Consider the following 22,851-nt stretch of genomic DNA (forward strand, 5'->3'; position numbering starts at 1 on the left):
CAGAAGAGCTGCAGGTGGACCCAAACAAGCTGAAAATCACAACCAACCAATCAAGTTTTGCAGCTTCTGTGGTTGGCTCTTTCTCTATTAAATTTAAATTTCCCAATGAGAAGTTCTTTCCAGCTCTCTGAGGTAGAGAAAAAAAACTTTGATCCACAAGCCTGTTTCCTGGCCAAAGACAGCTGTTCTGGAAATCGTGTGGAAATTGAGACACTAAGTGGTATGTTGGTGTTCAGAGTCTTCACTGAAATTTATTTGGAGATTTGTTTGTAGATGGTCAAAGTGAAGTAATACTATTGGCTATAAAATGAATAATTCTTGCAAGAAGTAGTTGCCAATACCAGGTTTTTATTTATATATTTTTGTGCCAGCCTGGGGCTTGAACTAAGGGCCTGGGCACTGTTCCTGAGCTTTTTTGGCTCAATGTTAGTGCTTTACCACTTGGGCCACACGCTCCACTAGCTAATTGGAGACAAGAGTTTCACAAACAGCCCCAGCTGGCTTTGAACTGCAATCCTCAGATCCCAGCCTCTTGAGTAGGATTAAAAGTGTGAGCCACCAGCACCCAGATTTTATATACATGCTATCAAATGTGTTTTGTCATTTTTTTGTTTGATTTTTGAGACAGTTTTATTATATATGCCAAGGCTAGTCTGTAGCTTTTTTGTTGTTGTTTGGATTCTCTTTTTTGTCGGTCCTGGGGCCTGAACTCTGGGCCTGGGCACTGTCCCTCAGCTCTTCAGCTCAAGAGTAGTGCTCTGGCACTTAAGGCACAGCACCACTTCCGGCTTTTTCTGCTTATGTGGTGCTGAGGAACCAAACCCAGGGCCTCATGCATGCAAGGCAAGCGCTCTACCACTGAGCCACCTTTAAGAATTAGTTATAGGATGGGATAAACTCAAAAAATTCCTACTTCACCTCACCTTCCTCTGTCACTGTCTCATCCTGCTTCTCCCTTTAGAAAATTTCAGTAGGTTTGAAGATGAATTGTAGGTTTTATGTAGTAGATTTTAGGATGAATAGATGTTTATTAGGGGAAGGGGGCTCAGTCCTTGGCTCCCCGCCTTCCTCACGGAGGCCAGCTGGCAGCTCTGATGCCCCCATTTCCTCTCGGTGCACTCCCACCCTTTTCTGAATCTACTAGGTCACATTTGCCCTTGGACCCCTGGAGCAGCAGTTCTGTGTCATGGCAATGGTCACTGGGCAAACTTGGTGTGTTTGGTGGGCTCCCACGCTGGCGTTGTGCCTCAGCTTACTTTCTGGGTCTTCTTGTGTCCCTTATGGAGGCCTGGGCCTGTGGAAGCTTGGAGTCCTAGATGCTGTTCTTCTGTAGCAGAGAAGAACGCACTCGTCTGTCACTCATGCACTGGAAGCACGCTCCCTTCATTTGCCCTCCACTCCTCCTGCCTCCCCCAGTCTATTTTACTTTCCTATCATTCTTGGTGTATGTGTATATTAGTTGCACCAAGGGCTTTCAGCAGGGTATTTTAGACACGCGTATATTGTATTTTAATCAGAATAACCCAGACCACACGCAACAATGCTCTGATGGGTGCATGTTCACCCTGGCAAGGGCGCAGAAAGCAAAGCTAACTGGAGTGACCTGTGCCCTCTACTGTACTTAGGCTGGGCCAGATGGAAAGTGGGTATATCAGAGAGACCCCCATATTCACAACTATCTGCTGGGTGACAGCTTTTTTTTTTCCTGTTGGAGCATTTTGTGGGAGAAAGGAGTAATTACATAATGGTGTAGTTGTGGGTGGCTTGTGTAGGGGTGTAAAAATTGATCATCTGGTTAAGTGAGAAGGGGTCTGGTGAGAAGGGTAGTGAAGATTTTAAGTCTGTGTCAGAGGCTTTCACAATGTGCATTCAGAGAAAACCACTGTGTTCTGACCTCAGAGGCCTGGTGGGAACTCAGGTCTCCTGCCTGGCGATGGATAGGAATAACTACCATTTACAGGGTGTTCTGTTGTGAATTCTTTACATAAATTACCACATTCCATTTTCACGCGTCCTAAGAAGTAGGCCATGGCAATACTTCCATTTAATAGAAGGTGAAGTATGCAGGCTGCCGAGCTGAGATCTAACCTACTTGATCTGTGACCCTCATCTGGCAGAGAGCTGCTTGCTTCCAGAGCTTTGGTGAACTTTTTTTTTTTTTTTTTTGTCGGTTGTGGGGCTTGAACTCTGGGCCTGGGCGCTGTCCCTCAGCTCTTCAGCTCAAGGCGAGCGCTCTACCACTTGAGCTACAGCACCACTTCCGGTTTTCTGGTGGTTTATTGGAGATAGGAGTCTCACGGTCTCTCCTGCCCGGGCTGGCTTTGAACCGCGATCCTCAGATCTCAGCCTCCTGAGTAGCTAGGATTACAGGCGTGAGCCACCAGCGCCCGGCTAGAACTTTTTTTGAACACCTAATATCAGTTGTCATTGAATCTCGTGTCTGAGTCACACTGCTAAGTATTTGTGTTGTCTCTAATGCTCTAAATTCCCCATCTTACAGGTGAGGAAACCAAACCCTAAACCCTGGGGCTTGTCCCAGCCTCTCACTGGTTTGGACTGGAATGAGGATTTGGTCCCAGGATGACAGGCTCTCTTCTCTCTCCTCACCAGGCTGTCATCCAACCCACCACATGCCTAAAATATTCTCACTCATTCCAAGTGTTTAAAAAAATTTGTCTTGACATCTTGGTTGTTTTTGTTTGTTTTCTGGTTGGTCATGGGCTTGAACTCAGGGCATGGGTGCTGTCCCTGAGCTCTTTTGTTCAAGGCTAGAGCTCTACCACTTGAAGCCTCAGTACCACTTACAGTTTTGGGGGAGTTAATTGGAGGTAAGTCTCATGGATTTTCTTTTTTTTTTGTCTCATGGATTTTCTGCCTGGGCTGGTTTCAGGGTTTGTTTTTTTTTTTGGGGGGGGGGGTCCAGTCGTGGGGCCTGAACTCTGGGCCTGGGCGCTGTCCCTCAGCTCTTTAGCTCAAGGCTAGTGCTCTACCACTTGAGCCACAGCGCTACTTCTGGCTTTTTTCTTTTTGCTTATGTGGTGCTGAGGAATCGAACCCAGGGCCTCAGGCATGCAAGGCAAGCACTACCACTGAGCCACCTTCCCAGCCCCTGGGCGAGTTTCTAACCTATATCCTCAGATCTCAGCCTCCTGAGTAGCTAGGATTACAGGCATGAGCTACTGGCACTTGGCATGCGTCCACTCTTAGGGCATCCAATAAACTTACTAATATTCCTGCCTGGTGGAGGGAAATTTCTCAAGGCCTTTTTGAAGTCTTGTGGTTCTGCTGAACAGGAAACAATTGGATGATCAAGTTCATGGGTGTTACTAATCTCTGGTTCTGGATGTTCAAGGCTAGGGCGATAGAAACCTCCCATGAACAACAGGAATAGGACACAAAGTACATCAGGACAAAAGGACAAAGCTTTGGCAGAAGATCTGAAGCCCTGCTTGGGTGAGATCATGTTAAAATCTTGCATTTCAGCCCCTCCCTGTTCAAGTTTTCTTTAAAAATAAGATATGATTGCTTTTTAAAGTTTATTTGCTTAGCAGTCTGAGTTGTCAGGACAACAAGATCTGTTTGCTTAGAAAAGGATTTTCTGGCGTTCTTGGAGGGGGACAATACCCAGAAAAGCAAAGCCATTTCTTTTAGTTTTATATCTCTGAAGGTGAAAATGGTTTCCTGAGTGGGATGATTGCTATCAAGAGGGGCTGGATGTCAACGACAGGCAATTATGATGTTCTGTACTTTGTTCTAATTCGCTTTCATAAGAAAGGCGCCCAAATTGCTGGGCTTTTTAGCCCTGTTCAAGTATATTAATAGCGCCATTGAACACTTATCTGCCAGGCAACGAGCTAATATCTCCACATACGTTATTGTACTGAGACTCCATGTCAACCTGTGAGCTAGCTGGCTGATGAACACAACCTGGGAGATGTTAAGCCACTTGCCGCGGCCCGCAGAGCTGGTAACTCTTGGATGTGAGATTTAAAGTCACTAATTGTACAGGCACAATGCCCACCATGTACACTGTACTGGATGTGGTGTTTGCCTGGGCTCCTGGAATTTGTGGCTGGGAATTTAAGTGGGGTTGTCGTGAAGCACTTGCTGAGCAAGCTTGAGACCCTGGTTCGGTCCCCAGCCCCACAAAACAAAGGAAAAACCCTGAGCGAGGAAGGAATATAGTTAAGTCGATGGTCCCAGTGCACTGCCCACGCCTGAAATTCTAGCTATTCAGGAAGCTGAGATCTGAGGGCTGCCGTTTGGAGCCAAAAGTCTGTGCGGAAGGAAAAAAGCCGGAAGTGGAGGTGTGGTTCAGATGGTAGAGCACCAGAAGCGTCTAAGCGGTCTTAGGAAAGCCCTGGGGTTTCAGTGAGTGGCAAGCAGCGGGTGCTGGGGACGGGCGGGGTGCGGGTGGGAGAGGACCGGCCCGGAGCAGGGTCAGCTGGTCAGCAGACGTGGATGCCCCGTGGGCGGTGTCCTGCGACGCCGGGCCGCGCAGGGAGGCCGGGCGCCCGTTCCCCCGGGCTGGGGGAACTTCCCGGACTGGCCGCCGCCCGGCAGTGTCCGCGCGGGGCTAAACAAAGCGGGCGGCCGGAGGCGCCTGCAGCCCGGGCGCGGGCCGCGGCGGCGGGGGAGCCGGCAGGTGCGCGCCAAGGGCGGGCGGGCAGAGCTGCGGCGCCGCGCGGCCTTCGCGTCCCTCCCGCTGGTCTGGGCGGCCGCCACCTCCGGTCTCTCCCGCGGCCTCACTTCCCCTCTCCCCGCCTCCTCCCCTTCTCGGGTCGGCGCTACCGGATCTCGACTGGACCCGCCTCCCCCTCCTGCTCCCCTCCTTCTTCTCGCCTCTTCCCCTCGGTCCCCAAGCGCGCGGCCCAAACAGCGGGCGGGTGCGCGCGGCTTGCGCTGGTTCCCCCAGCCAATCAACGCGCGACCGGAGGCGTCTCCTCCCGCCCTCGCCCGGATAGCCCCGCCCCCTCCCGCATGGCCCCGCCCCGCGCGCCGCCTGCCCGCCCGCAGGGCCGCGGAGAGCCGCGCGCGGCCGCGGAGCCTGCGGAGCCGAACCGGGGACCCCGAGCGCCGGAGGCGGCGGCGCCGAGCCCAGGTGAGCTGACTGGAGCCGGGCCCGGGCGGGAGACGCCGCCGCCGCGGGGTCCAGGCGCCTGGGTCCCCTGCCCTCAAGGGGCGGAGACCCCCGCCGGGACTGCAGACAAAGCCGCGGGGCTCCTCCACAGGGACCCCACGTGCGCCGCCCCGCGCCCCGCCACGTGGAGGGACGCGGCCCCGGCGCCCCTTCCCCCGCGGCCTCCGAGCGTCCGGAGCCCCGCTGGCCTCGGCTGGGCCGCGCCGGGCCCCGGGCTGGGACGGACCCGAGTTGGGTCCGGAGGTCGCCGGGGCCGCCTGCACCTCCGAGGCTGCCTAGGCCCAGCCCCGGCGTTGGGCAGGCGGGGAGCCCGGAGCCCGCGGGGTCCCAGGGGCCGCCCGCCGGCTCGGAGCATCCCCACCCCGCCGCCCGCGAGGCAAACTCAGGCCCTGGTGGCCGGGACTCCGCGGGGCAGAGGTGGGGACGGCGAGGGACCTGTGCCGCGCCCCAGCCTGCGCTTGGCCACCGCACCGCAGCCCCTTCCCGGAGCCTGCATCTCGCTGGCAGGTTGGGTCCTTTTGACCTAAATTTGCCTCGGGGCCGCAGCGCGCCGGGACTGCGGAGAAGCGAGCCTCCCCCGGCGCCGCCCCGGGCGGCCTGGAGCTTTTCCTGGCTTCTCCCCCGCCACCCTCTGGCTGCCCAGTTTGGGTCGGGGAGCGGGGTGTGTTCACAGCTCTGCCTCCCCGGCTGCTGTCACTTGCAGCTGGAGAGGTGGCACCTCGCAGAGGGATGGAGCCTGGTGTGTGTGGGGGGGCATCTCGGTGCCATGGGCAAGAGGGCCGGCCAGGCAGTGCCCACCTCCCCAGAGGCAACTTTTACCTTCCTCCACCCATGGCCCCAGAGTGGAAACTTCAGGTGCCCCAGGGCTGTGCTGTCATTCGCTCCTCCCTCCCTTCCCCGCCCCCAAGGAAAGAGTGCTGTGTCCCCAGAATCTCCTTTGTTCCTTGCAAGAGTCGGGGGCTGCAACTCTGCCGAAACCACCCAGAGCCACCCAGTGTGTGCGTGCTGCCAAGGCAGCTTTAGGGCGAGCGCCAGTCGCCCTTCCCAGTTGGCTGCTGGTACGGTAAACCCTTCCTGGTGATGAAAACCCACAACTAATATGTGCTTCTGGCACCGTTGCTCTGGTTCTGGGGCTTGAACTCAAGGCCTGGGCACTGTCCCAGAGCTTTTGCACTCAAGGCTGGCACTCTGCCAATTGAGCCACAGTTCCACTTCCTGTCTTTTTGGTGGTTATCAGAGATAAGTCTCATGGACTTTTCTCCTGGGCTACCTTTGTTTTTTTGTGTTTTTTTTTGGGGGGGGGGTCCGGTCGTGGGGTCTGAGCTCTGGGCCTGGGCGCTGTCCCTCAGCTCTTCAGCTCAAGGCTAGCGCTCTACCACTTGAGCCATAGCGCCATTTCCAGCTTTTTTCATTTTGCTTATGTGGTGCTGAGGAATCGAACCCAGGGCCTCAAGCATGCAAGGCAAGCGCTCTACCACTGAGCCACCTTCCCAGCCCCTCTCCTGGGCTACCTTTAAACCACACTCATGAGATATCAGCCTCCTGAGTAACTAGGAATATAGGTGTGGAAAAAAAAATGGGGGAGGGCTGCGGCAGTAATAACCATTGGGGAGTCCTACCTTGGATAATATTGTTAAAAAAATGTTTTTGGTGCTGAGGCTTGAACCTAGGGTCTTGTCTGTACTAAGGTCATACTCTACCACTGGGCCATATCCCCACCCCAAATAGCGAACATTGGGGTATTATTTAATGCCTGCCAGAATCCTACACAGCATTGCAGAGATGGGATCAAGGCTCATAATAATAATTGTTTATTCTAGGGCCTTTGTGCTTCACCACCTGTGGTAGAGGAGAGACCAGTGCCACCCTCAGTCTCTCGAAGAGCCCAGACCTGTGCACGCAAGTGCACACAGCAAACAAGGGCACAGATAGAAGCAGGCCCTGGGGTGGTGGCCCAGGGACTCTAGGTTGTCTTCCCCCTCGAGTTCTTAGTGGGCTGATAGCCAAATATATTCACTAATAGCTATGCACTAGTTCCCAGCCCATCAGTGGGCGGTGTCACCCTCCAGGCGAGCATTTGGGGAAATGTGGGGGCGACTTTTTGGTTGGCAAAATGGGACTGAGCATTCATAGATTTTGGTGGAGAGGAATCAGGGGGCAAGGGGTGGCACATGTCCTCTAAGTGATGCTTCCAGGCACGAAGAACACCACAAGCAGGGCGTGCAGAGGGAGGGCGTGCGAGTTCTGGAGAAAGCCCTTCCGCCAGGTGTGAATCTGCAGGCTCCTGACACAGGTGTCATTTGTGCTGAGCCTTGAAGGATGACCTAAAAAGTGGAGATGGAATGATGTGGGGTAGGACAGGACCTGGCAGCCACGGCACCTTCGTTGGGAAAAGGCTAGCTGCGTGGGACAGACATTTGTTCATGCTGGTACTGGGGCTTGAACTCAGGTCAAGCTCTCACTGGCTTTTTGTTGTTGTTCACGGTTGGTGCTCTTTCACTTGAGCCACAGTGCTGATTTTTGTTTTTGAGACAGTGTTTCTTGTGAGGTATCTCAGGTTTGGAGCTTATTGTGTGTCCAAGGCAGCCTGACCTTCTGTCCCTGAACCCATTGTACGGAAGCGGGAGGCTGAGGGGAACACGTGAACCGATTTTCTCCTCTTGCCGTCCTGAAGCTAGGGGCAGATGCTGCTTTGGCTTTTCCTTTGAGGCACAGCTCCTTGCTTGCTGGTTTTCTCGGAGGCGTTGAGGTGAGAAAAGGGAGGAGGGTCAGTGTTCGGCTCCCCCACCCTATGTCCAAGCCTCTTGTTAGAAATTTGAGGAAATTGCTTTCTCTTTTGAAATTGACCTTTTCTCTTTCAGGTTGCTTATTACTTTACTAACCTGTTCATAGACATTTAGAGGGTTGTATGTATGTGCACATGTGTGGTGTGTGAGACTGTGTTGCTGCTGGGGATGGAACCCAGGACTATTCCTTGGTTGTGTATGCTAGACAAACTCTACCACTGAGCTTGTATCCCTGTTCCCTCCACCTCCTGCTTCTTCCCCCTTTGTGGGACTGAGGTTTGAACTCAAGCCTTGTTGGCTAGGCAGGTGCTCATATTGCTGAGCCACACCATCATCCCAAGTTTTTGCTGATTACTCTTGACATAAGGCCTTGCTTCTTGCCCAGGTGGGTGTGCTCTTCCTGTTAGGCGTCTTATTGTACAGGTACTCACCATTGCATCTAGCTCTCAGTTGAGAAAGGAGTCTTGTGGTCTGGCCTTGAACTGAGATCCTCCCAATCTCAGGCTCCCAAGTAGCTAGGATTAAGGGCATGGCACCAGTGCTTGGCCCCAGCCCTTCTCTCCCCACCTCCATCTCTCTCATCTTTAATTGAGATAAAGTTTCTGTAAGTGTCATTTAGGACATTCACAGTGCTGTGCAACCATCACCTTTGTCCAGTTTTAGAACATTGTCATCACCACAAAAGCAAATCCTGTCCCTGTTAAGCAATCGCTGCCTCTTCCCAGTGTTCCCCCTTCCAGCCCCTGGCAGACACTTACCTCCTTTCTGTCTCTCCAGACTTGTTTACTAGGGACATTTCTTGTAAATGTGATTGTTCCTGTCTGGCTTCTTTTATTCAGCACCATGTTCTCAAGGTTCAGCACAGGATTCCTTTTTTGAGTGTAGATGGCTGAATAATATTCCATCAGCAGAATGGAGTCCATTTGGTTTATCTGTATCTGTTCATCCACATTTCAGTTCCTGAGGGTATTTCTTTTTCTTTTTTTTTTTTTGGGGGGGGGGGATTTTTTGGAACAAAGTCTGGTTATATAGCCCAGGTTGGCCTGGAACTCAAGGTCCTCATTCCTCTGCCTCCCACATTCTAGAATTACAGGTGAGTACCACCACGCCCGGTCCCGTGAGGGCTACTTCAGTCCTGTTTATTCCTTCCTCTGTCTCAGAGCCCCTCCGGGTGTAAGACGTGATTTTTTTTTTTTTGCCAGTCATGGTGCCTGAACTCTGGGCCTGGGCACTGTCCTTCAGCTCTTCAGCTCAAGGCTAGCGCTCTACCACTTGAGCCTCAGCACCACTTCCAGCTTTTTCTGTTTATGTGGTGCTGAGGAATCGAACCCAGGGCCTCGTGCATGCAAGGCAAGCGCTCTACCACTGAGCCACCTTCCCAGCCCCCTGTAAGACGTGATTTTGTGTCTAGTTTTCAGGGAGAAGGCAATGGAGTAGAAGGTTCTCAGTTCAGCTGAGGATTTCAGACTTTTCTGCTCACCCTAACCTCTGCCCTTCCTGAGAGTCGTTTACCCCCATCCTGTGTCCAGGGCAGTTAGTATCTTGTGCTGTTCCAGGGACAGCTCACCTTCTATTTATTCTTTCCGTTTTTCTCAAGTCAGATGTAGTGAGTGTAGAACTCTGTGATTTTATGGATATTATGTATTTCTTTATGTTGGAGGCTTTTTTTTCTCAGTAAATAAATCTATAAAGCATAGAAAACCAGTTCTTCAGTCTTTCCCAATTACAGGCAGGGAAGCAGAGCACAGGAGAGTGAGAAAGGTAGGAGAAGGCAGGCGGTTGTGATGTTCCGTGTGACTGTGGCAGGCGCACACGCAGCGTGGAGCAAACCACCACAGCTGCGCCCGAGGTAGGCTGCGGAAACTTCTTCAGATGAAAAAAATCAAGGTGCAAGGGCCCTTGGCTCTTTATACGTTCTAGTCCTGAGCTCCAGTATGGCAAATGACTACCATTTCTTTAAGGAACAGAAGCCGCCTTCCAAAGTAACTTTCACAGGCTGGGATGTAGCTCAGTTGCAAAGCGCTTGCCTAGCAAGTGCAATGTCCAGGATTTGATCCCCAGGACCAAAAAAAAAAAAGATTAAAAAAATGCAATTAAGCCGGGCGCCAGTGGCTCACACCTGTAATCTTAGCTACTCAGGAGGCTGAGATCTGAGAATCACGGTTCAAAACCAGCCCGGACAGGAAAGTCCGTAAGACTCTTTATTTCCAATAAACCACTAGAAAACCGGAAGTGGCACTATAGCTCAAGAGGTAAAGCGCTCACCTTGAGCTGAAGAGCTGAGGGATAGTGCCCAAGCCCAGAGTTCAAGCCCCAGGACCAAAAAAAATAAAATAAAATAAAAAACAAAATAACTTTCACATTGAGTTGCTTTATGAAAAACAAGGTTTTTGTTTTTCTTGCTTCCCTGATTGGATTCTGTCATCAATAACAACAAAAAGTCACCTTCACTGTGAGGTGAGTGCTGGTCGCCATCCCTGGGCTCCTTCCCTGAGCTGGTGTTGACCATTGAATGGGGCCACTTTTTCAGTTTTACAATTTTTTTGCTATCTTTTTTTGTTTGTTTTTTTCCCATTGTCCTAGTACTGGGCCTTGAATTTCAGGCCAGGCCCTTAGCTTTTGTTGTTGTTGTTGTTGTTGTTGTTGTACAAGGCTTGCTATTGTGGCACTTTAGGCTTTTCGGTGGTTGATTGGAGAGCTTCACAGACTTTCCTGCCTGGGCTGGCTTTGAACTGCAGTCCTCACATCTTAGCCTCCTGAGTAGCTAGGATTTCAGGCGGGAGCCACTGTCATCCAGTCCCTTTTTGCTGTGTTGCCACTGAATTTTTATGTTTTCTTTTATAGCTTGGGCTGGCCTAGAACTCACGATCCTCTGCACTCAGCTTCTCCAGTGCTGTGATTAAAGGCAGACATCACTGCATCCAGTTGAGGGTTTTGTTTGTTTTGTTTTTGTTTTGCTGGTTCTAGGCTTAAACTCAGGGCTTGGGCTCAATCCCTGGACTCCCTTTGCTCAAGACTAATACTCTACCACTTAAGCCGTTTTCCACTTGTGGCTTTTTCTGTGATTAATTGGGGATAAGAATCTCACAGACTTCCCTGCCCCGGCTGGCTTAGAAGCGTGATCCTCTGATCTCAGCCTCTTGAGTAGGATTACAGGCATGAGCCACTGGTGCCTGGCTTTCGCACCCCTACCTCCACCCCTTTCAGTTATGAAACTTTTTTTTTGGCCAGTCCTGGGGCTTGAATTCAGGACCTAGGCACTGTCCTTGAGCTTCTTTTGCTCAAGGCTAGCACTCTACCACTTGAGCCACAGTGCCACTTCTGGCTTTTTCTGTTTATGAGAGCTTCGTGAATGATGGGCAAGCACTCTACCACTAAGCTCCCTTCCCTTGTTTTGCTTTGTTGTTTTGGACTGGCTTGCATTTTCAGTGGCTGGAAGGAAGCTCAAGAGGTGGCAGAACTGGGCAGGGCAGAGCCGGCCCAGCCTTCTACTCAGCCCTGGCTCTGTAACCTTAGCCCCTGTTAGGGTAGATCTGGTGGCAGGTTCTAACCTGGGAACCAAGGCTGCTGGGACTTAGGGGTCATTCCCAAACAGCTCCTGGGTGAGGTGTCTGGCCACTGTGGGGAAGTCCTTTGGAAGAAATGAATAGTTCGCTATTGTGTCCCCTTGGAAAAGGAGAGACGAAAACTGAGAAGATTCTCTTTGGCCCCTGCCCCCACCCCTTTCTAGAAGCTGCTGAGTGACTATTTTTATGTTGCCTCTTTTTATCCTGGTGGCTTCTTAAATAGTTGAGAGAGATGGCAGTTGCAGAGATAAAAATGCTAATTCCAACCTGGAAATGAGAGATGGATGGTCCCCTCGGAAAATGGGGCATAGGAGGAAGGCCGTGTCTGGAGTGAGTGGGAAAGGGGCATGGTGGATGGGGCCAGGCACAGGCTCTGCTAGAGAAGTTCGCTGGAGAGCCTGTGGTTACTGGGGGCAGGATGCAAGTTGGGGGCGCATTGCCTTTGGGGGATTTTATTTTACCTTATTTTTTGTGCCTAGTCCTGGGGCTTGAACTCAGGGCCTGGGCAACTATCTCTGAGGTTCTTTTGTTCAAGGCTAGTATACTATCACTTAAGCGACACCTCTAACTTCCAGCTTTTGGGGAGGCGGGAGCAGTAGTTTATTGGAGATAAGAGTCTTAGACTTGCCAGGCGCTGGTGGCTCATGCCTATAATCCTAGCTACTCAGGAGGCTGAGATCTGAGGATCACCATTCAAAGCCAGCCTGGGCAGGAAACTCCATGAGACTCTTATCTTCAGTAAACCACTAGAAAACCGGAAGTGATGCTGTGGCTCAACTGATAGAGCGCTCCCCTTGAGCTGAAGAGCTGAGGGACAGCGCCCAAGCCCAGAGTTCAAGCCCCACGACCAACCCCCCCCCCCCCCCAAAAAAAAAAAAAAGAGTCTTAGACTTTCTTATCTGGGCTGTCTTCAACCTGCAAGTCTCAGATCTCTCAGCCTCCTGAGTAGCTAGGATTACAGAATTGAGCTACAGCAAATGGCTTCTTCGGGGCTTTTTCAAGTGTATCAAGCCTGGAAGACCTCTGGTGCCCACTGGGCCTGTCTGGGTAGGAGGGACAGGGCGGGTCCTAGCACCCCCCTGCCTTTCTTCAGGAGTGGGAGAAAGGGAGCACTCTTGAAGAGTCTTAGATGAGGAGAGCCGTGGGGCCCAGCATGGATAACTGTGGGTATCCCTGGCCCTCTGTGTGTCTGACTGGTCACGTTGCAGAATGCGGGGCAGAAGTCTTTTTCTTTCCTTTACAAGTTGAAATTCTCTTTGTTCCTCTGCCTGTGCGCTTCCTTATGCAGTGGAAGATATAGAGTCAGTGATGCAAGGAAGGAAGGAAGGAAGGAAGAGGGTTCTTGACTCCCTTTTCAAGTCCCCCCTCTGCTAAAAACAGCCCCGCCAAGCCAGGTGCTCACATACCCTCACTTAGGGCTGGGTCCCTAGAGACCCCTGGCCATCCATGCCAGTCCTTTCCGCTGTCCATGAATGACGGCTGCCTAAGGACTTTTGAGACCCTGAATGTGGCTGGCGGTAAGACTGGGAACTCCTTGGCCTTTTAACATCCAAGGTGGCAGGGGACACTGGACTGTTCCCCTGGTCCTTGTCCCCATCCAGCCATGAGTTCCCCCGGCTTCCTTGGTGAGGGACAGTCTTCCCTGGGTCTGAGCATCTTCTGTGGCCTCTGGTGCGTTGATGGGGGAGCCCTGTGCGTGCCCGCAGGCCAGTGACACAGGCCAGCAAGGAAGAGAAGTACTCGCACTCTGTTTTATTTTGTAACAGGTGCTGCACACAGACAGGCTGGGGAAGGTGAAAGTGTGAAGTTCTCACAGTGGGGTTAAAGAGAAGGGTTTGCTTTAATGAGAATTAAGGCCAGTAGAGGGGCTGGACTTGATGCCATGAAGCCCTTCTTGCCCTCTGTGTAGTGAGCATTTACCCTCTCACATGAGCAGTAGCGGGGCAGGTGTGGACAGGGCAGCGGCGCTCTGTCCCTCCGTTTCCTCACTGGGGAAGCCAGGCAGGAGCAGGCTCATGGCTGAGGTTTCAGTGATGGTGAGATGCATGACAGAGGCCCTGAATGGTGACAAGCAGCCAAGGCAGCTGTGGCCACAGCACAGGTGGGATTCTTGTGGCCATCGGCTCAGTGGCCCTGCCTGCCCTTCCCATTTTTGAGATTAAACGAAGAAACAAAGCAAGGCACAACCTCTTTTGTGAGTGTTGGCTTCCGTGTAGCTGTTGAATTAAAGGCTGTCTGGGTTGTCATGGGACCTGTGGCTGCCTGACAGTTGGGCCTGAATGAGAACTTTCAGGCTGTACGGAGTTGACATTTGTTTATAGGGAGCTTGTGGAGAAGCCTTTCTGTCATCAGCTATATGTCACTTGTTCTGTTGTGTGTGCAACAAGATTCTTGTTCCGTAACCACAAATCGGCTGAAATAAAAGTAGAAATGTCTTGGCTTGTATTAAGAACTCCTGGAATACGTGGGCTTAAGGCCTGGCTGAATCCAGGTGCCAAATCAGTTCTCAGACCTTAGCCTCTTTCATGGCTGGCTTCAGTCTGAGGCAAAGTTCTCCCCATCCTTTGGATACTCCAAGCATGTCTCCTCAGCGTTGTAAGCTCAGCTGAGTCATTCTTCTCAGTGCCTCCTCAACCCCCCACCCCACCCGAAAGTCCCAGAATAAGACCCAGTTGACCCCTGGGGTCATGTATCTACTCGACTCATTGACTTGACCAGAGCAGTTATAGGCAGATGGCTGGGCCTGGGTCACATGTGAGTCCCTGAGCTGGGGGACCTGCCTCTCCAGTGGAGAGATGGCTTCCCAGGCGTAAACCAGGCTGCTATTCTCAGACTAAAGGAATGTAGCCTGTAGGGCAGCTAAAGAAAGCTTCTGACCTTCTGAGTTGCCCTGGGATGAGTGAAACATACAGTGACCTCCTGCTCATGTTTACTGAGTACCAGTTTCTGGAGTTCAGCAGTAAACAACCAGTTCTAAGCCACGCTCTCTGCATTGAGAGCAGTCTGTGCAGAGGCCTGTGCATTTCTTCTCAGCTCTCCCTCCCACTCAGACAGGGATCTCAGGAAGGCAGAGTCTGGGCTTTGTTGAGGATTTTGGCCTAGCCTGGATTTTCTCCAGGATTTTCTTGCAAAGCCAGGCCAGTGGCTTTTTTTAATTTTTTTATTTTTTTGGTCATGGGGCTTGAACTCTGGGCCTGGGCGCTGTCCCTCAGCTCTTCAGCTCAAGGCTAGCACTCTACCACTTGAGCCACAGCACCACTTCCATTTTCTAGTGGTTCATTGGAGATAAGGGTCTCATGGACTTTCCTGCCCTGGCTGGCTTTGAACCATGATCCTCAGATCTCAGCCTCCTGAGTAGCTAGGATGACAGTCATGAGCCATTGGTGCCTGGCAGGCCAGTGACTTTTATACCTTCCCTGAAAAGCTCATTCACAGGTCGGAGGTGCAGCTCTGGGGTAGAGCAGTTGTCTAGCATGTATGAACCCCTGGGTTTCAAGTTCAGCACCACCAAAACAAAACAAAAACTCAGACTGGCTTTAGCCATGCTTGAGATCATGTGTAACTTTGGGAAAATCAGATCTTCCTGACTTTGTTTGAATTTTTGAAATGAAATGGTTGGGAAAGGTGCTCACTGAGATTTGCTCCTGTAGTACTGACTGAGACACTGGTAGAGGTGAGGCAGGTCATGAGACACCGGGGGCTGGTGTGGTCTGGCGAGCCAGCAAGTATGTCCCCTGCCTGACACCTGTACTTGTGGCCACAACCACGTATCAGGACAGCTGATTCTTTTAAGAGATTCTAGAAATTTGACAATACTGCAGCTGTAGCACTCTACCATGAAGCCATATCCCCAGCCTGAGGTTCTGGAACTTTTGATTTTGATCTGAAACTGGCTCTAAAACATTGACATCTCATTCCAATAGTTACAAGCATGGAGCGTGCCAAGAAAACATGGCAGTGACCATGTGTCAGCCAGCGGTCCCCATTTGCAAGTTGTTTTTCCCCCTCTAGGGACTATGATGGGGCTCTGCAGACTCCAAACCAGAGACCTCTCTTACTGTCACACAAGAGGCGGCCTTTGTCTTTTGGCACCCTTGTCCATGTCAGTATCTCCAAACTAGTGTTGAAGGAGAGAGACACTGGGTCTGGAGCAGGCCAGCCGGGCCCGCTGGCACACTGCCCAGGTCCTTCTGAGACAGCCGGCTCCTGTGAAGCCCACAATGGGTGGGCGCTGTGTTAGCCTTCTGACGCCAGTGTGATGGGGTGCCACAAAGCCGGCCTTGAGCCACAGCACAGCTCAAGGCAGTGTCGCCAGGCCTGGGGTCTTCTGCAGGCTGTGGCCTGGCCCAGGCCCCGGCTGCTGGCATTCTGTGGCATCCTGTCCTGCAGAGGCATTAGCCACCTTTGCCACTGTGTGTCCATGCGTCCACACCTGGACCCACACCTGCTGCATTGAGGTCATCTAGGGCTCGTTTTCTTCCACCCCTCTGCAAAGACCTGTCCCCAACAGGCCACATTCTGAAAGACTGAGAGCTAGGAGTCCATCTCAGCCTCTCTTTTCGGAGAACAGTGTTCAGCCACAGCAGGTGTGCAGGGCTGTGGGGGGGGGGAGGGGAGAGGCGGTCCTTGAACCTGTGTTTGTCACCCGAGGCAAGAGGCTCTGCTCCCAGCTCCTGTCCCTGTTCCTTTCAGGACTACCTGGTCCCTCTGCTCTCCCACCTCTTGGTTGCCACAGGCTGTGCCTGCATCACGTTCTACCCTCCCCGTCCCCACCCTGGTACTTGCTCAGCCTTTGGTGCTCAGGCTAAACAGAACATTCCAGAACCATGGACTACAGCGGCACACACCATGATTCCAGCCCCTGGGAGGCTGAGGCAGGAGGATCAGGAGTGCCAGGCCAGCCTGGCTACACAGACTGTCATGAACAAGAAAATTTCCCAGGGGAAGCCATCCTTACCCCATACCTTTGCCTGCCCCTGTGCGCCCATGGGTATCTTTTCCTATTTCTGGAGGCCTCCCCAACTGTGCCGTGGACCCACTGAGGGCCTCCTCTTAAATTCTTGTCTCCCTCAAGAGTCAAAGCCCTGGTGCCGGGAAGTTGGCCCAGTGGTAGAGCGCTTGCCTTGCATGCATGAGGTCCTGGGTTCTATTCCTCAGCACCACGTAAGCAGGGGGGAAAAAAAGCCCAAAGTAGCTCTGTAGCTCAAGTGGTAGAGCACTAGCCTTGAGCTGAAGAGCTGAGAGACAGCGCCCAGGCCCACAGTTCAAGACCCACGACTGACCAAAAAATAAAAAAAGGGCCGAAGCCCTTCCGTCTTGGTTACCCACATATAGCAGGCCCTCTACGGTTTGCTAAAGACCGAATCTGTGATTGAATTTTCTTTAGGACTTCTTGGGCCTCAGTTTTCCTAAGCAAGAGACGTTGTTACTGGTTGAGCCTCGGGTCCGGGGAGGCCGTTGTTGCTGGCCTGTTAGGAACTTGGGGCGGTTTGGGGCTCCTTTCACTAGCCTGAGGGTGTAGGTAAAGGACCTAAAGCAGCAGACTGCCTTGGGTTTAGGTTCTCACTTTTGTCCTCCCCTGCCCCCACCACTGGCTTCTTGCCAGGCTGTAGCCGGGTGGTAGCTCTGCCCAGGAACTCTGCCTTTGGCGGGCAGCAAGCCCAGGCTGGACATGGCCCCTGGGAAATGGCAAAGCACTTCCTGGAGGCCGGTGCCATTTGGCTTCCTGGCAGAGGAAGAACCCTGCTTTCATCCTGGCCAGGGGCTGGGTCCATCTGCTGCAGGAAGGGCTGCAGCTTCTGCTGGGTGCCCTGTGAGCGCGGACGCTCCACAGAGAAGGAGCAGAGCTTAGGCACAGGGCACAGGGCCCGGATGCCTGGCATTTGGTCAAACTCAAGCAGCTCTGCAGGAAGGTCCTCTTCTCAGGGCTCTCCTAGAATTGATGCCCCACCCTTTGTCCCTTAGGCCTGACGTGGGAGGGTTGTACAAGCAGGCGGGGATGAGCTAGTGTCTGGGCCTGAGGCTCGGCCAAGCCACAGTCCTGCTGGTCTTTTTTGTGTGTGTGTGTGGGTTATAGGGCTTGAACTCTGGGCCTGGGCGCTGACCCTGAGCTCTTCAGTTCAAGGTGAGCCACTTGAGCCACAGCACCACTTTGATTTCTGGTAGTTAATTGGAGATAAAAGTTTCATAGCGTTTCCTGCCTGGGCTGGCTTTGAACCATGGTCCTCAGCTACTCAACCTCCTGAGTAGCTAGGATTACAAGCGTGAGCCACCATGCCTGCTAATCTTGCTGTTCTTTTTTTTTTGGGTCCAGTCGTGGGGCCTAAACTCTGGGCCTGGGCGCTGTCCCTCAGCTCTTCAGCTCAAGGCTAGCACTCTACCACTTGAGCCACAGTGCCACTTCCGGCTTTTTTCTTTTTGCTTATGTGGTGCTGAGGAATTGAACCCAGGGACTCAGGCATGCAAGGCAAGCGCTCTACCACTGAGCCACCTTCCCAGCCCCAATCTTGCTGTTCTTATGCAAAGCTTTTGTATGGTTTTCTACTGGGAGACTTGGTAACTCTCGTGCCCCCCCCCTCCATGATTTGGAACACTGGCCCAGACTCTTGAGGCTTGGACAGTCCAGCCCCTCTAGCGCAGTGGCCTTGACCTGGGTCTGCACCACACTCTGCCTCCTCCTTCTAGACCTTGAAGGCCAGGCTGCGTGAGAGGCGGCCAGCTCACCAAGGAGACTGATTAAAAGCAGTTTGCTGGGGTAGAAGGCTTGTGTCCTTGGCCTGGAGACGAGATCGATAAGCAATTGTTTTTCTGTTGGCAAGAAAAGATCTCTCCATCGACTTTCCCAGGCACCACCAGGCCTGGCTGTCTTTTTAGGAACTCTTATAGCCTATTCCTCCAGGAACAGTGTATGAGAGGTGTTGGGTGTGCTTTTCTCTACACATTTTTTTTTTTTTTTGGGTCCAGTCATGGGGCCTGAACTCTGGGCCTGGGCACTGTCCCTCAGCTCTTCAGCTCAAGGCAAGCGCTCTACCACTTGAGCCACAGCACCACTTGTGGCTTTTTGCTTTTTGCTTATGTGGTGCTGAGGAATTGAACCCAGAGCCTCAGGCATGCAAGGCAAGCGCTCTACCACTGAGCCAACTTCCCAGTTCCCCTCTATACATTTGTGGGTTGGGTCACGTCATGCTTTGTGAGGTGTTTGTTTTTGCTAGATAACCCAGGCTGGCCTTGAACTCATGAGCCTCCTGTCTCAATCTCTTGAGTGCTGGAACTACAGGTATTCATTGCAGTGCCTGGCTTCTGAGTAGCCTCACTGCGAGTGGTAACATGTGAGAAGTGGCTTGGTATTTAGCCGCTCTCTGAGAGAGGGAAGACTGGTTCTAAGACCTTGACTACTTGCTCAAGGGAGGGTAAGTCATTGTTTTTGTTGTGTTTGGTGCTTTGTGGTACTTGGGATTAGGGGATTGAACCCAGGACCTTGCACATGCTAGGCAAGCATTCTGCTGGTAGGGCCTCATTAGCAGCTTGAACAGGCCTCTTTGACCTGCATCCTTCTATCCTCCCAAGTGTTGGGACTACAGGTGTGTGACACCACTCTAAGCTGCAAAGTCTATTTTTTTTTTTTCCAAGGATATTGACTCAAGGCAGGAATTGGAACACAGCCTGGACTGGAGGGGGCTGCCTTCCGGTCCCTGCGCTCTCAGCCTCCCTCTCCCTGCAGGTGGCAGTGCTGCGGATGGAGGAGCGCTGCGGATGGTGTGCTGGTGGGTGAAGTCGGCCCTCGCATCATGTCATCATGTGTCTCTAGCCAGCCCAGCAGTGACCAGACCACCCCCCAGGATGAACTGGGGGGCAGGGCCAGCAGCAGTGAAGGCCAGAAGCCCTGTGAGGCCCTCCAGGGCCTCTCCTCCCTGAGCATCCGCTTGAGCATGGAGTCCTTCATCGTGGTTCCTGAGTGTGAGCCGGGCCGGGCTGTGGATCTCCGCCTGGCCCGGGGCCGGACGCTGGAGACTGATGGCCACGAAGTCTCCCTTAACGCGTCAGGGTCCCAGGCCCGGTTCTCAGCTCGAAAACTGTCCCTGCAGGAGCAACCCCAGGGTAGGCTGACTGCTGGCAGCCCTGATGTGAACGGTCGCTGCGCCCCCTCCCTGTCCTACTCGCCCGCCAGCTCCCCGCAGTCCTCACCACGGCTTCCCCGGCGGCCCACGGTGGAGTCTCACCACGTCTCCATCACAGGCATGCAGGTGCGTGAGCGGGCCGCTGGAAAGGGTCTCTTGGTGGGGCTGGGCTCCCCCAAAGGCCTCCGGTGCACTGAAGACCCTGCATTTGCACCCAGTTACCACTGTCATCCAAAACTGCTGGTGGCTGGTGACCACACAGAACAGGTTGGGCTCCGGCAGAGACTGGCGTGTTCCTCCCCACATTGCAGACTCTGGTGCTGGCAGAGCCCGTGGCTCTGTGGTCAGGTCTCCCAAGTGACCCTATCCACATCAGCAAGGTGCCACCGTTCCCCAAGGCCAGGACCCTGCCATCTACCCCTTCCCCTGTTCCATCTGCCTGCCTGCCTCCCTCTCCTTTCCTCTTTCCACCCCTTTCTCCATCTCTCCTTCCCTCTCTTTCCATCTTTCTCTCTCTCTCTCTCTCTCTCTCTCTTTCTCCTTTTTTTCCCTCCTCTGTCTCTTCCTCTTTTTCTTTCTTGGTAGTTGTTCTGCCTGGTCATTTTCCCTTAGCTTTTTTTGCTCAGGGCTAGCACTCTATTGCTTGATCTACAGTTCCACTAACAGTTTTCTGGTGGTTAATTGGAAATAAAAGTCTCATGGGCCAGGCACTGGTGGCTCAAGCCTGCAATCCTAGCTACTCTGGAGACTAAGATCTGAGGATCGCAGTTCAAAATCAGCCCCAGCAGGAAAGACCTGTGAGACTCTTTATCTCCGATAAATCACCAGAAAACGGAAGTGGAGCTGTGGCTCAAGTGGGTAGAGCAGTAGCCTTGAACTGAAGAACTTGAGGGACAGCGCCCAGGCTCAGAGTTCAAGCCCCACAACCGACCAAAAAAAGAGTCTCATGGACTTTGCTGCCTGGGTAGACTTCCAACAGTGATCCTCGAATCTCAGCCTCCTAAGTAACTAAGATTACAGGCGTGAGCCATGGGCCCATGGCTTTCTTGCTCATTTTTAATTGGATTATTGGACTTATTATTGTTGAATCATAAGATTCTTGGGACACAGTCTTCTGTCAAGATGAATGATAGTTTCTCTCAGCCAAAGGCTTGCCTATTCCCTTGCTCTGTCTTCCTCCTTGTTTTTCTTTCCCTTTTTTTGGTGGTACTGGAGTTTTAAGCTCAGGGGCCTTGTACCTGCTAGTGCAGCGCTCTACACAGAGCCATGCCCCAGTGCTGCAAGATTACATTTGTTTTAGCCAGTCCTAGGGCTTGAACTCAGCACCTGGGTACTATCCCTGAGCTGCTTTTGCTCAAGGCTAGTATTCTACCACTTGAGCCACAGCTCCACTTCTGACTTTTTCTGTGTATGTGGTACTGAGGAATTGAACCCAGAGCTTCATGCATGCTAGGCAAGCACTCTACCACTGAGCCACCTTCCCAGCACACAGATTACATTTTGATCAAGTATGATGACAGTGGAGAGATATGCTGTGAGGAGCCAGGGTAGTGGTTACTTGGGGAAGCTCTGGCTGGGGGAGCTCTGGGGAGCCAGGAGTCTGCCTTGATTGGGGTCCTGGTTGTATGTGAGTGGTCGTTTGTACATGATTTCATTTAGCATATCTTTATTTCTCATGTTCTTCTTGCTTTTTAGGACTGTGTGCAGTTGAATCAGTACACACTGAAGGACGAGATTGGAAAGGTAAGTGTCCCTGGGGCCTGGCTCACTGTCCACGGTGACTGGGCTTGCTCACGCTGGTGGGAGGGAACCAGTGGGGCTAGGAGAAGGCAAGGCTAGGGCTGAGCTTTGTTATTAAAGCCTTTTTTTTTAAATTTATTAAACATGTTTCTGCAAAAGCTCAGAAAGCTTCCAGAGAAATCTAGTTTTACCCTGGAGATAGTTCCTATTACATTAGTGGATTTCCTGTCAAGGGACTCATTGCTAGTGAGCAGTACCATTACACCATTACACAGGCTCCAAACTCAGGTGCCAATAGAAATGTCTTTGTGGGTTGGCGGTGCCAGCTGTGAGGCGAGCCTGGGGCGCCAGTGGGGAGCGGTGGGGGTTGGAGCCAGATGCTGACATATGGACAGGGGGTCAAATGATGACTTTTTCAAAATACGATTTTAAATATTTGCCACTAATTCAGGCTTTGTAAAACTGCAGGTACAACAAAATACAATAACAGGGCACATTTGGCCCATGGGCTGCTGGTTTGCCAGCTCTGTTTCAGGGCCCTCATTTTGCAGACTGTAACTTCTGGATAGTATGTCATGGCATCTCCCTTTATCCAGGGCTCCTATGGTGTGGTCAAGTTGGCTTACAATGAAAATGACAATACCTACTATGTGAGTACCCTGTCCCCTCCCCCTCCCCAGCCTTGCCAGTGCTCAGCTTCCTGGCAGAGCCTTGGTGGGTTGGGGGTAGGGGGCCTCCACACTGTCTCATTTCTTTCTGATGCTGTCTGCAAGGAAGCAGCACCCTGCTTTATAGATGAGGAGATGCGAGGGGAAGTGGGAGGTGCAGCAGGGATCTCTCCTACCCTCATCTGAGCTGTCCTTCCTCAGCCTCCATAGATCTGAGAACAAGGCAGCAGCTGGACGAATCGCCCTTGCGGCTGATCCCTTGGAGCCAGTGCAGGTTTAAACCTTGACTCTGACATGCTAGCCATGTGAGCTTGAGCGAGTGATATTTCCTCACAAGTAAAGTTTTGATTCACAGCAGTGACAAAGGCTCACGGGTTCCTACTTGGGCCTGCAGACCAGAAACTGACCCGTCCCCAGGCATCTGCTCTCCATACAGCCTGGTAGCCACTCAGCTACTTGAGGGTGCTCACTAAAAATGTCCTAAGGTTGCCAGGGGCCTGAGGGCTGGAGTAGGCCTGGAGTGGAGGGGCCCTCGCCTCTCCTCTTCCTGTTCCCTCCTCCTTCCTTCCTGCTGTAACAGGGATTGATCTTCTGCAGGCGATGAAGGTGCTGTCCAAAAAGAAGCTCATCCGACAGGCAGGCTTTCCACGTGAGTTTGGTGGGCTGGGCATTTGTTTTGTGCCAAGGCTGGGGCAAGAGAGGGCACAGCCCGCCAAACGGGTTCCCTGCCAAGAGTTCCCTGAAAGATGCCACTGCATTCAATACCTGCCCTGAAAGACAGTGCTGGCTGTGGTTCTGTATTTTATGTTTTCATTTTTTTTTTTTTTGGGTCTG

General features: G+C 52.4%; 1 protein-coding gene across 3 annotated transcripts in view; it reads left to right on the plus strand.

The window, feature by feature from the left end:
* Positions 1–5,021: 5,021 nt before the first annotated feature.
* The window catches only part of Camkk2 (calcium/calmodulin dependent protein kinase kinase 2), a 36,254-nt gene continuing 18,424 nt past the window's right edge, over positions 5,022–22,851 (plus strand). For all 3 annotated transcript variants that reach the window (XM_042669048.1, XM_042669050.1, XM_042669049.1), the window contains exons 1-5: positions 5,022–5,101; positions 19,213–19,735; positions 21,305–21,352; positions 21,946–21,999; positions 22,615–22,666. In XM_042669048.1, the coding sequence (XP_042524982.1) occupies positions 19,280–19,735; positions 21,305–21,352; positions 21,946–21,999; positions 22,615–22,666 (610 nt within the window). In that variant the 5' untranslated portion in view covers positions 5,022–5,101; positions 19,213–19,279. The remainder of the gene's footprint in view (positions 5,102–19,212; positions 19,736–21,304; positions 21,353–21,945; positions 22,000–22,614; positions 22,667–22,851) is intronic.

Source organism: Dipodomys spectabilis, unplaced genomic scaffold (assembly GCF_019054845.1).
Source record: "Dipodomys spectabilis isolate Male_0828 unplaced genomic scaffold, ASM1905484v1 ptg000480l, whole genome shotgun sequence".
NCBI classification, from domain to species: Eukaryota; Metazoa; Chordata; class Mammalia; order Rodentia; family Heteromyidae; genus Dipodomys; species Dipodomys spectabilis.